Genomic DNA, 12994 nt, shown 5'->3' with positions numbered 1-12994 from the left:
GGCGACTGTGACGAGTCCTGCTGTGAACCTCCGAGTACCAACACTTGTCTGGGTCCCCGTTTTTACTTGTTTGAATCCGGACACCTTTAGGTGTCCATCTGCGTCTCCAACTCCTGCCTTGTCTTTCATCCGTTTGACTCACATTATTTGTCTGGCCCCTGAAGGCATCTGAATTTGCTGCCCCTTGAAGGCTTGAACGGCAAAAAACTTAGAAAAGAAAAAAAGAAAAGAAGGAAAAGAAAAGAAAAGAAAAGAAAAGAAAAGAAAAGAAAAGAAAAGAAAAGAAAAGAAAGCAAGCTCAGCGCCTAATTCAGTCGCTAAGGAGGCAGAGACCTCGGTGAATGTCTCCAGGTCTCGGGTCCTGCCTCGCCGCACCTCGGAAGGGGCAATCATGCTTACCTAAGAGGAGGCGGCGAGGATCTGGGAGGTGATGGACGGAAGGCTCCTCTCCGGGAGCTGCCGAGTTCTGGAAGCCGAGAGGGCGGGCGAGGCCAGCAGGAGGAGGAGCGGGGCGGGCCGGGCGCCCTCCGGGGACGCTGCGGCGCGGGGGGCTGCGGACCCGCCGGAGGTCCGCGAGGCGCGCAGCCGGCAGAGGGACCGGGCGGCTCGGGCGCGGGGCGCGGGGCGCGGGGCGCGGGGCGGCGCGGCGGCGGGGCTGGCGCTGCGAGCCCGGGCGGGGCTCAGGTCGGCGGGCGGTGGGCGGGGGTTGCCCCCCGTCCCCGCCCCCCACATCCGGGGGCCCGGCCGGGCTCGGGGCTGGCGGCGCGCCGGTGAGTCAGGCCGGGTTTTCCCTCCGCCTCTGGGGCAGGCGAGCGAGCGCCGCGGAGCGCGTCCCTCCCTCGCCAATCCGGCTCCAGCGTCCGCCCGCCCGGCCGCGTTTTCCCGGCGTCTGCCGCCCGGCCGCTCCGGCCGCCTCGCGATCCCGCCGGGAGCCGGGGCTCGGAGGGAGGGTTCGGAGCCGCGCGGGGGACCCGCAGCGCGCGAGGAGCGCGGAGCGGCGCCAGCATGGTGAGTGCGACCCGCCGGGGCCGGGGGCCGGGGGCCGGGGGCCGGGGGACTGGGCTCGGGGGTGGGGCCGGCCGCCGAGGTCTCGCTTTCCCGGCGACCTTGGCCGAGCCGCAGCCCTTCGCCGGCGAGGTGCCCGTCTGAGAAGTGGGCGGGGGTGGGGGGCGGTGTGCGCCCAGGTGCCCCCCGCTTCCAGATACTGAAGCGCCGGGGCGCGGGGTCGGGGACCCACCGCGACGCCCCTCCGGAGGGGAGGCGGCGGGTTATGCCGCTCTCAGCAGCCCCTGCAAAGGCGCCGTCTTGGAGCGGCGCCCCGGACCCCTCCGGTGGCTGGGGTGGGGCACGCGTCCTTGGCGCGGGAGCCTGACCTGGGCTTCAAGCGCCCCTGGCTCGGCCGCTCCGGGCGGGCCCCAGGGAAGGGCGGCCAGAGATGCCCCTCCCGCCCCCCAGGTCGTTTGCGGACCTCCCGCAGTTCTGGGGAGCCCACGCCTCCGCCACAATCTTCCCAGGGGGGCAATTCCGTGAGGTTGCCAATATCGTCTGCTCCTCCGCCTTCCCCACGAGACCCCTCTCCCGCCGTCTCCGAGGTATCCCCTTCCTGCTCCAGCCTCCTGCCCTGGAAGGGCGGCAGCTGCCGGCGATCCCGACCTTTGGGGACACTACCAGCTCTTGGCAGCCGGAGCACCATCGCTGTCTGGCCAGAGCCTTTGGCTGAAGGGAGGGCCGGACTGGGGCCAGGCCGCGCGGACAACAGGTCCCTGGCTGTGTCGGGAAAGAGGACTGGGCTGGGACCTGTCACCTCCCACCCTGCACCCAGCGCCGCCCCCCCCCCCCCCCCCCGTGCAGATTGGGGCTCTCCTTTGCACCTGGGGCTTAGCCTGGCAGACCCGCAATCTGGGCTCCCATGCCCTCTCCCTGCCCAGCCAAGAAGGGAGCCGAGGCAGGGGGCCATCCTGCGCCCAGTGATCAGCCTCCTCCCAGGGCCCTCCTGGGCAGGGCTCCTCTGCTGGCTGGCTGAGTGTGGGTGTGTATGTGCGAGACTGTGAATGAATGCGGCCAGTCTGCTCGCGCCACTGCCTCTAGCACTAGCAGCTTCCAGGGCTGAGTCCTCAAACAGCAGTGCTTCCACTATTTCTCTTTGACCCAGGCACAAGCAGGAGGAATTCCATGCTGAGGGGACTGGGGTCCAAACCTACCTGGTTGCAGATGCCCTTGGGAAAAACAAGTGTGGTGAGCTGGGCAGATGCACATACACAGTAGTGTGTGGCCATTGGAGGGCTGCTGGTGACCCCTAGCTGGGACAACCATAGAGAAGAGGACATTGCCCAGGGAATCGGAATTGTTCATCATTGTGGGATCTTGGCCATCTGGCTTCTGGGCCTCAGTTTCCTTGCTTGCCCCCCCCCCCCCTACACACACACTAGGCTATTGCAGAGATGAGCTCAGATGACGAAATACAAGGATTCAGAGAAACTAGAGTGGCATATACCTCTACGTGACTCCACAATGATACTAACACTCACTCCGATGGAGTTAAGATGCTGGGCTCTGCCTCTTCAGGTGTCACTGTGGAACTGGGGGGTTTCAGCCTCTCCCGTCGCTGCCCTGGGCACCCCTCACCCACTGGCCCTCTTGGAGCTGGGACATTCCAGTCCAATTCCTCAGGAGCAGCTGCAGACACTCCCTTCAATAAAAGCTGATCCCCCAGCAGGTGGTGGGACCCTCCCCGGGGCCTGGGCTCTGGAGGCGCCAACCACAGCCAGGGTTTGACTGGGAGCTCCCTGCCCACTTGGCTCTGGATGTGCCTGTCAGCCTAGAGGAGGTTCATGGCAGGGTCAGGGTGGGCTTCTAAACCTGGGGAGCCTGTATACATTCTCCAATGTGGCTGAAGGTGACCTCAGGCACGTGCTTTTAGCTCCTGGGCCTCAGTGTCCTCTCTGAAGTGGAGCATGTCAGTATTCTCCACCTGTATACGTGTTGCGAGGCTGTGGTAAGCCCAGCATCAGGCCAACTAACAGATGCTGGGATGCTTCTCTGTGTGTCCTCTCTCTTTTCATGGCCAGGGTGGTTTCCAAGCTTTGTGTTCCTGTCTCTGGGTTGATCCCGGAAGAGATGCCCCTCTATGTCCAGGGCTTTCAGTGCTGCTGGCTAGTCTTGGGACCTGGGGTTGGGAACAGGGGGCCAGCTGGGGCCCAGCCCAAACCTAGCCAGCATGGTGGTGATGGTGGTGGTGGTGGTGGTGGTGGTGGTAATGGTGGTGGTGGTGGTGGTGGTGGTGGTGGTGGTGGTGGTGGTGGAGGAGGGGGTGGTGTCAACCCTGCGTAGAACTCTGAGCCCCACGGCATGTACTGAGCTCTGGGCAGGGGAGCCCTTGGAGGCATTTGGAGGAGGCCTTGCTTTTCGCCCTGTGATCTTCCCAGTGGGGCTACAAGGCACTTGCTGTCTCTCCCTCCCTCCTCCCCCACCAGATCCTCTCCAGCCCAGTCTGCATAGCTGCCCTGGCCTCACCAGGCCAGTCCCTTGGCCTCTAAGCAACGGGGAAGGAATGTGTGCATTGGGGGGTGGAGGGATGGACCCTTTTAGGAATAGGGACTGTCCCCAGACTGAGACCTAGGCAGGGTGGAGCCTCCTGGAAGCCTGGAGGCCCCAGCCCCTCTGGGATAGCTGATATGATAATACAGCCAGAGAAGTTACCTAGGAGGGGTGGAGGGCAAAGGCCTCGGAGGAAGACAAAAGGAAGGGGCTGTCTGTGTCCCCTTTCTCCAGCTCCACAGCTGTTTTTAATTGCTTAGGTCACACGGGGAGAGAAGCCCTTCACCACACACACACACACACACACACACACACACACACCTTTGCATCTAGCTTGGGGTATGGGGAGGACAACTGGATCTCTGAGCTAGAGTAGTGCTAGAGCATTCGCGTGTCATGTGTGTGTGTCCCAGAGGGTGCTTGGCGCCATGAGGGTGACCTTGTGCGTGACTGTGTGTGCTATTGGATGTGACCGCCCGTGCTACGTCCTCTAACTCAGGAGCTGCTGTGCTGTTCACTGACCAGACTGCGGTTTGTGTGCGGTTTGTGCACTCCTGTGGCCCATAGCTGACTCTGCCTAGTTCAAGGGCTCTCCCCTGGGACCTGAGACCCCTTGTGGGGAACAGGGTGCCCATTATCTCTCCTGGAGACAGGAAGCCAGGATCTGCCCCGGGGGAAGTGCGGTGGTGTGTGTTTGGGGTGAAGTGGACTTATTTGACACCCCTGCCACCATGCCCACCCCCATGCTTGCACTTGGTTTCTGGCCCTTGAGACCTTCCACCCCCAGTGTCTCTGTAATGGAACCCCAAAAGGAAGGCAGGGCGGGTGGTCTTCCCCACTTCAGAGATGGGGCAACGAGGCATGGCAAAGGGAGAAGTGATAGTGTTGGGTCCCTGTGGAGAGACTGTGAGGACAGGGCTGGAGACCGGGTTCTTGGCTGTCCACCTCCCTGAGACACAGTGGTGTCTGTCACGGGGTGCACTTGTCGTGGTAAGGAGGTATCTGACTGGGAAGCAGGATACTTCGATTCTAACTCTCTGGGCTGTGGGTGCCGTCCTGCCCTCCCGTCCCTGCTCAACATTCAACAGTCAGGGATCCCTGGGTGGCTTAGCAGTTTGGCGCCTGCCTTGGGCCTGGGGCGTGATCCTGGAGTCCCGGAATCGAGTCCCACATTGGGCTCCCTGCATGGAGCCGGCTTCTCCCTCTGCCTATCTCTCTGCTTCTCTCTCTTTCTGTCTCTCTCGTGAATGAATAAATAAAATCTTAAAAAAAAAATTCAACAGTCATCCTGCTGAGATCACAGGTGTCTCATTACAACCAGTTCTGTGACCTTGGATGAAGCTACTTCATCTTTGGGAGCCCCAGAGCCCTTAACCTTAAAAGAGGGATGACAGCTATATCACGGGACTCAGTGAGACCGCTACACAGGGCTATGTCGCTAGAGGTGGCCAGCACCTGTGATTCCTTAACTGGATGAGTTCCCCTGAACGTGAGTGCCCTGTGACCTCCTCAGAGGCCCTCAGCTGGCCACCGGGTACGGGTGGGGAGCAGGGCCATGCCTCCCCTGCCTGCCACTCCCGGAGAGCTTTGTCTTCCACAAACACAAAACCTGGAAATGGTGGAGGAAGATGGACCCTCCTAACGACCATTGTTTCAAGTGGGAGTGGGTGTCCCGGAGGCATATGGGCGGGGGGCACACAGCTGCTGTTTGCCTGCTGAGTGTCTGTACTGGGATGGAAGCAGCTGCCTGGGGGGCGGGAGGCAGAGAAGGTGGCATTCGCTCATTTGGCAGGTCCTGTCTGCGTCTCTACTGTGTGCTGGTCTCCGGGCTGGACAGGGGATCCGGTGGGGCACTGGGGCCAGGCCCCACCCTTCAGGGTATGATCTCAGCACAGGTGGGAGCTGGTCCCTAACCTGGTCCCTGGGCCACCTGCCGGGGAGGAGGTCATGTCTGAGCAGCTGAACCTGGCTGCAGGCAACCTGTGTTGACCCTGGCTACAGGCCAGGCCCTGAACAGGACCCATCATCCCAGCATCCCTGAGTGATAAGAGTACATTGGAAACTGGAGCCTAACATGTGATTGGCCACACACTGGGCCAAAATTTGGGACCCCCTGCCTGGTGGTGGGTTTTGGAGTGGCTGCCGAGGCAAGGGTGGGCAGGGGCTCCCACTGCCCCTTCTCCCACCACTGCCCCTATGACTATGTGGACACCTGTTCCGGAAACTGGCCATTGTTCCCACCATCCTTCCTCCCCTCGGGCCCTTCCTGTTTGGATCCCTCCCACTGCAACCCCCAACCCCACCCATGCCAGGTGCTTCCCTAGGGGAACTCTGACCCACTGCAGGAAGAGGCCTGAACTGGGTTTTTTCCCCTCCCCAGAGAAAAAGAAGGAATGGGAGTCATAGGCCACCCCCCAGATGGGGTGAGGAGCCTGGTAGGAGAGTGTACAAGGTCAGAGTCAGAGCCTGCGGCTTCAGCTGGCTCAGTCTTGTGGAGAGCCCTATCCTGCTACTCCAGGCCTATCCCCATTTCCCCCAATCACATCAGGCCCGTAGCTGGAGCTGGAGCATTAGGCTGGTGGCTTTGGAGCCTCTCCCCCTTTCTCTTGCCAGCCTAGGAATCCCGTTCTGGATTTTTTCTGGGACCCATATCTGCCTCCTGGGCCTGGGCCAGGTAGGGAGCTGACATAGAGAACGAGCACCTGGTTTCAGGGCATCAGGAAAGTGGGGTAGCAAGGGCCCACCTGCCCCTGATGGAGGCTTCTGATCCCCAGAGGCGGCTGCTGGTGCCCTGTTGAAACTTCATGGCCATAGCCCCAGGCCCTGCTGGCATTGCCATGGGCAGCGTGGGCAGTCTGTTGGAACGGCAGGACTTCTCCCCTGAAGAGCTGCGGGCAGCACTCGCCGGGTCTCGGAGCTCCCGCCAGCCTGATGGGCTCCTCCGGAAGGGCCTGGGCCAGCGTGAACTCTTCAGCTACCTGCACCTCTCTAAGAAGGACGGCAAGAACACCAAGAGGGCCCCTCGGAACGAGCCTACCGACTATACCACCCTCTACTACCGGGAGCATCCTCGGGCCGGTGACTTCAGCAAGACCTCGCTGCCCGAGCGCGGTCGCTTTGACAAGGTGCGTCTCTGAGCCTGCTCTAGGAGGGTGGGGATGGGGAGCTGGGGGGTCTCCGAGGATGCTGGGATGGGGCTGGGACGTGAAAATCCTACCCTGTGCTGGCCGGAGGCTCAGTCAGAGGCCACTGCGTCCCGGTGACATACACCCCAGGGTCCTCGAGATGATCGTGGAGGCTGTGGGAGCATCGAAGGGCAGAGCCGAGGTCCACCCAGGGCCTCCAACCCACCCTTTCCTCCCGGCAGTGCCGCATCCGTCCAGCGGTGTTCAAGCCCGTGGCGGGCACTGGGAAAGGCTTCGTGTCCATGCAGAGCCTGGCGGCGCACAAGGGTCAGAAGCTGTGGCGTAGTAATGGCAGCCTGCACACACTGGCCTGCCACCCACCCCTGAGCCCAGGGCCACGGGCCAGCCAGGCACAGGCCCGTGCCCAGCTGTTGCATGCCCTCAGCCTGGACGACGGTGGCCCCGAGCCCGAGCCCAGCCTATCTGACTCCTCCAGCGGGGGCAGCTTTGGCCGCAGTCCCGGCACTGGTCCTGGCCCCTTCAGCTCCTCCTTGGGCCATATTAACCACCTCGGGGGCTCCCTGGACCGGGCCTCACGGGTCCCCAAGGAGGCTGGGCCCCTAGCTATGCTGAACTGCCTGCCTGAGCCACCACCACCCTATGAGTTCTCCTGTCCCACCGCCACCGAGGAGGTGGTGGCCGTGCTGCCCGACACCTGTGAGGATCTCAAGAGGGGCCTTGGTGATGAGGACAGCGCCAATCCCTTCACACAGGTAAGGGCACCTGTTCTGTCTTTTGGCATTGGGGTACAGGAAGGACAGGAGGGCCGCCCGCCAGCTCACCTATGTGGCTCTGGCCACAAGAGAGTAAGAAAAGTAGAGGTGGTTATTCAGTCACTCAGACACATACGTGTGAGATGAGGATGTCATGTCCCTGATGGCCCTTGCTAGGAGTTGTGTGGAAAGGAGGAAGAGAGACTCCTGTGTGTTGGGGCCACTTCCTCTTGAGCTCCAGCTGCCGTCGGGTGTTGTGGGGAGGTCTAGCTATGGGAGCTAGCCAGCTGGCAGTGGGTGCCCAGGAGGTGGGGCGGTGCGTGGATCTCCCAGCATGGCAGGCACCTCTTCCCCTCGGCAGGTGCTAGAGGAGCGCCAGCGGCTGTGGCTGGCTGAGCTGAAGCGTCTATACGTGGAGCGGCTGCATGAGGTGGCTCAGAAGGCGGAACGCAGCGAGCGCAACCTCCAGCTGCAGCTCTTCATGGCTCAGCAGGAGCAGCGACGGCTGCGCAAAGAGCTTCGCGCGCAGCAGGGCCTGGGCCCCGAGCCGCGGCCCCCCAGCGCCCTCCCAGAGGCCGACCCCAGCGTGCGACCCGAGGAGGAAGCCCGATGGGAGGTGAGACCAGGCGCCCGGAAACCTTGTGTCCCCCTCGCTGCCTGCCGTCGCGCCCTCTGCCAGCCCCTCCGCCTCCCCGCTCACCCACGCGTTGCCCACGGGGTGCCCCTCCAGGTGTGCCAGAAGACAGCGGAGATTAGCCTCCTGAAGCAGCAGCTGCGCGAGGCCCAGGCGGAGTTGGCGCAGAAGCTGGCGGAGATCTTCAGCCTGAAGACGCAGCTGCGGGGCAGCCGGGCCCAGGCGCAGGCCCAGGACGCAGAGCTGGCCCAGCTGCGGGAGGCGGTGCGGAGCCTGCAGGAGCAGGGGCCCCGGGAGGAGGCCCCGGGCGGCTGTGAGACTGACGACTGCAAGAGCAGGGGGCTGCTGGCCGAGGCGGGCGGCCCCGAGGCCGGAGGGGGTGGCGGGGGCGCCGAGCAGCTGCGGGCCCAGCTGGTGCAGGAGCGGCTCCGCGCCCAGGAGCAGGCGCTGTGCTTCGAGCGGGAGCGGCGGACGTGGCAGGAGGAGAAGGAGCGCGTGCTGCGCTATCAGCGGGAGATCCAGGGAGGCTACCTGGACATGTACCGCCGCAACCAGGCGCTGGAGCAGGAGCTGCGCGCGCTGCGGGAGCCTCCGACGCCCTGGAGCCCTCGGCTGGAGTCCTCCAAGATCTGAGGCCGGTGGATGAGCGGGTGGCAGAAGCACCGCCAGAAAATGGCTTGGACAAGCCCGCCCTGAGGCAGCTGGCTCCTTCCCTACACCATTCTGAGGCAGAAGCTGCTGAAGCCGGCCAGGGGTGGGGAGGCCCACCGGGAGGAGGGGGTCCAGTGGTGCAGTGGGCTGGATAGGGTGCCAAGCAGCAGGAGCCAGGGCAAGACCTCCTGGCAGAGGGGCACCTCGGTGGGGCCCAGCCCTGCTTTCTGGAGTAGATGTGGCCGGGAGAAGGAAGTTGGGGAATGAAGAGCCCCGTGATACAGAAGGGCAGGCAGGAAGGGGGGGAGGCTGGGATGGGAACATTGGCCTCCCCGAGAATAAAACCACATTTTCTACAAGAAGGCCACGGGTGCTACATAGGGCCTGTTCCTGCGGATGGTTGGTGTTAGGGGCCCTTTACTGCACGGTCACGGTCAATGGGAGGGTGTGCCCTCTGCTCCCGTGTGTGCAGCTGCTGGGCATATGTGTTAAATTGGGAAGTGGAGGGATCCTTGTACTGACTCTGCACAGCCCCTTAGCTGCCGTGTGGGCTGAAATTCTTTTCTTCAGTGCCAGTGGGATTTTGCAGAAGGAACAATGCCAGAGAACCCAGAAAAACAAAAGGGCAAGTCAACCAAGGCATTGCTAGAACATGAAACATTCTCTTGGTAGGAAGTCTGGGCCCTGGGTACCCAGCACCCTGCTGGGTTTAGGGCTGGCCTAAGACAGCTTCCCCTGGAGCCACCCAAAGGCTTCAGCAGGGACCTGCCCCTCCCAGAACGCACCTTCTATCTCCATCTAGCTGTGGCGTACCCACCGTCCACAGCGATGGGAGGGGTGCAGGAAGGTACAGGAAGACAGGCAGAGAAAACTTGTGGATGGGTTACATGGTAAAGGGCCTGTACCACAGTGGGGAACATGGCCATTTCCCTGTAGCCACTGGAAGGCCAAGGGATATTTTTAAGCAGGGGTGAGATGTGACCTAATTTGTATTCTGAAAAGCTCTGTCCTGAGAGGAAGCAGCCCTCCACCTCCAGCCCTGCACCAGGCTCCCTGACCGTGGGTTTCAGACCCCTAAAGCCCACTCCCACCCTTAACCTTTCAGCAATCTGGTTTCCCCTCTGGGCTTTTGCTCCCTCTTGGATGGGTGGCCTGGAGCACAGACCCAGTCTGGCAGGCAGGTGGCTATTCCCCACTCCTTGCAGTAAAGTTCAGCGTTCTTATGAGTGTGTTGCTGTAACTGCTGCCAGGCATTGAGCACTTCCTGTCTTCTGTTAGGCCTTGGGTGCATGGGGGCTAACAGTTGAATTAGATAGGCTTCCTGCTCCAAGGGAGTCAGCCCACAGACGTCTCCCCTTCTAGTTGCTGCGGGGCAGCAGCAACCTCTGAGCTGTTTCTTCAGCTCTCTGCAGAAACCCCAGTTTGCACCCTCCAGCCATGATTCCCCCTTCCCAGGGCATGCCTGGCAGCCCCTTGGGCCCCAGCAGGTGGATCCTGGTAGAGTGGCTGTGCAGGGGTACCTGCGGGGCTCTGGAGTATGAGCTGATGTGCCCCACCTTTTTTAGGGTGGAGAATGGGGTGTGTGAATCGTCTGCTGTGGGGATGGTGTGTTTATGGTCATGTAAGTGGCAGGTGTGTGTGGAGCTGTCTTGGTGGTGGGTGTGTCTGGGGGTGTGTTTGGGGCTCCTGTGTTGGGAGGTCAGGAGGGCTGCTTCCTGGTTCCTCCTTCTGCTCTATTTCTTCCCGCCAGCCGCAGCCCCTGTGGCTCTGGCCAGGCTTGGGTAGAGCCTATGGCCAGGACAGACCCCTGCACCTAGCTGAGACCCATCTAGAACCACCCTGAGCCTCGGTCATCTGCCCCAGGGAGGGAAACTGGGAGCACTCAAGTGAGGCAGGCCTATCTCTCACGGGCCTTGGAATTTGTTCCACAGATCCCTCCAAACCGAGGCCTCAGGGCCAGTCACCCTCCAGAAGGCCCTCCCAGAGCTAGATGCTGACCTCAAGCCTGGGTCACTCCCTCCCCACAACCTGGAGCTGGTCAGGCCAGGTGCCCACATGCTTGACAGTGGCTGGGGTCCACCTTTCAGTGTACCATCTCTGCCTAACTCCCCACCCAGCAATTAGAGAGCTGGGCCGGCCAGTACAGCCAGCGGGGAGTGGGTGGGCGGTACCAAAACTTGGCAGCTGTGCCAGAAACCAGGGCTAGACCCAGATGCAGGGGGAAGGGCACAAGGGAGCTGAAGCTGGGGTGGCTCAGAGGGAACCAGATCCTGTTAGCTCATCCCTGCTGGGCAAACCAGTTCCCTGGTCCCCGAGCAGGCTGGGTGGCTCTGGGACCAGCTGATCACAGGTGCCACAGCGGTGGCTCCTGCTTTAGAGTGGCCCCTCCCTCCATTGCCTGGTGGGTCCCTCAGCTCCCCAGCTGCCCAGAGGCACTCCAGCAGACGAGGCTAATTCTCCAGAACCCCCCCACCCTGTGTCCACAGACCCATAGATTTGCTGGTATTTTGGTTTCTCTCCACTGGGCTGTGGGCATTGCCAGGCAGGGCTGTGTCTTCTGTCTTGATCCCTCAGAGTCTGCTCTGACTCCAGCCCAGAAGGCACTGGGGGACTCGAGTCAAGCCCCTTCCCCGACCCTTCCCTGACTGGCATGGGTTTGAGCTGGGGGTGGAGTGGAGTAGGTGGGGAAGTCTCCAGGTCTGAGTGTTAATTCACCATTCACAGGCACCTGTGCCCAGACTGTGGCTGCAGAGCCGGTCACCATCCCCTGCCTGGTGAGGCACTACAACGCCTCCCTGAGGGCCAGGCCTGGGTCTCAGATGAAGAAGCCATAGTGGCAAAGGCCCCTGCCCCCATGACCCTTCCCTGTGGGTAGAGGAGGGAGATAGCTCACATATATGTCCATGGTAGTGACAGGACGAGAAGAATGCAAACATATACACACACTTCCCGCCACGGTAGCAAGTCAGCAGAGCACAGAGAAGTACATTTCTCTGAGACTGAAGGTGGGGGTGGTGGCGATCGGTATTAGGGAGCCTGTCTTCAAAGAAGGTACCTGGCCCACAATGACAGTTCAGACTGTAACTCACCACCCTAGTAGGTGGGGCTTAGTCCTCTATACTGGATTCAGAAAAGAAGAATGTGTTATTTCTTGCAACAAAACAAGAGTGAAATAGGTCACGAAAGGTGGGACATGAGTGCCACGGAATTCAGAGGAAAGCTGGCTCACTTTTCACTGCAGGTGATGAGGGGTGTTTATCTGGGGGAGGGTGACAACAATTGACCACACTTTGGTCAAGTGCTTCTAACCTCTCTTTGCTCCTGACCTTGGAAGGTATCCCTCCTGATTAGTCCAGATCTAGCAAGATTCCTGCCAAGTTAGTTTAGCCAGAGTCCCCCATCGGCCACATCAGATACCCTGTCATCTTCCACCATGCCCAGGTGGTGGCTGGCCTGCCTTCCGCAAGACTCCTGTGAGGTGTGTTCAGCCGGGCTGCCTCCTGACCCCTGGAGGTATCCTCTTAGTAATGTTTCATCCACTGCCCCCCCTCCCCCTACCTGCTCCTTCACCATAAATTTGAATTTTCCTTGTATTTGGAGTTGAACCCACTCTCCCCCCCCCCCAACTACAAAACCCCCACTGCACTATCCTCTCTGAATAAAGTCTTCCTTACCACTCTTTGACTAGTGTCATGAGTATTGTTTTCTTTAGTGGGGCTAAACCTCTCTGAGGAAAGGAATGTGGGGGGATTTCCTCAGGAGCAGTGGGATGAGGGCATTCAGGATCAGCCAGGATTTGAACCCAAGGAGGCAGGGAGGTGTGGGGCAGTCCTGAGGGAGAGCCCTTTCGAGAAGGGTTTGAGGGGAGGCAAGGCAGCCCCTAGACAGACTGCTAAGCTGGCACAGGAGGACTTCAGCTTCGCTGCTGTGGTTGTGGGTGGGTCCATCAAGTAGCCAAAAGGGAGGACTAGAGCCAGAACTAGCTTTATGTGTGTGTGACCTGTGCAGTCACTCAGGACCACACTCAGAAGGTCCCTACACTTGATACAATGCTCTGCTGTTGCCATCTTGTTTTTTGCATGTGTTTTTCTAGATTTTATTTGAGAGAGGGCAGCATGGGTGGCTCAGTGGTTTAGTGCAGCCTTCAGCCCAGGGTGTGATCCTAGGGACCCCGGATCGAGTCCCATGTCGGGCTCCCTGCATGGAGCCTGCTTCTCCCTCTGCCTGTGTCTCTGCCTCCCTCTCTCTCTCTGACTCTCATGAATAAATAAATA

The 12994-nt window shown here is 60.9% G+C and overlaps 1 protein-coding gene across 1 annotated transcript; it reads left to right on the top strand.

Annotated features, from left to right (window-relative positions):
• The first annotated feature begins 847 nt into the window (after positions 1-847).
• N4BP3 (NEDD4 binding protein 3) lies at positions 848-12401 on the top strand. Its single transcript, XM_072840577.1, has 5 exons — positions 848-1008; positions 6312-6662; positions 6905-7435; positions 7797-8051; positions 8166-12401. Exons 2-5 carry the CDS (start codon positions 6342-6344, stop codon positions 8700-8702), a joined length of 1644 nt encoding a protein of 547 aa, XP_072696678.1. The 5' UTR covers positions 848-1008; positions 6312-6341; the 3' UTR covers positions 8703-12401.
• Positions 12402-12994: the final 593 nt, after the last annotated feature.

This window comes from Canis lupus, chromosome 10, assembly GCF_048164855.1.
Source record: "Canis lupus baileyi chromosome 10, mCanLup2.hap1, whole genome shotgun sequence".
Classification (NCBI taxonomy): Eukaryota; Metazoa; Chordata; class Mammalia; order Carnivora; family Canidae; genus Canis; species Canis lupus.
Note: the sequence above shows the minus strand (reverse complement) of the source record. Positions and strands in the feature narration are given on the sequence as shown.

Coding starts and splice junctions, on each gene's coding strand:
- N4BP3 (XM_072840577.1), top strand. CDS start 6,342: ATGGCCATAGCCCCAGGCCCTGCTGGCATTGCCATGGGCAGCGTGGGC. Junction 6,663..6,904: donor AGCGCGGTCGCTTTGACAAG/GTGCGTCTCTGA, acceptor TCCTCCCGGCAG/TGCCGCATCCGTCCAGCGGT. Junction 7,436..7,796: donor GCGCCAATCCCTTCACACAG/GTAAGGGCACCT, acceptor TCCCCTCGGCAG/GTGCTAGAGGAGCGCCAGCG.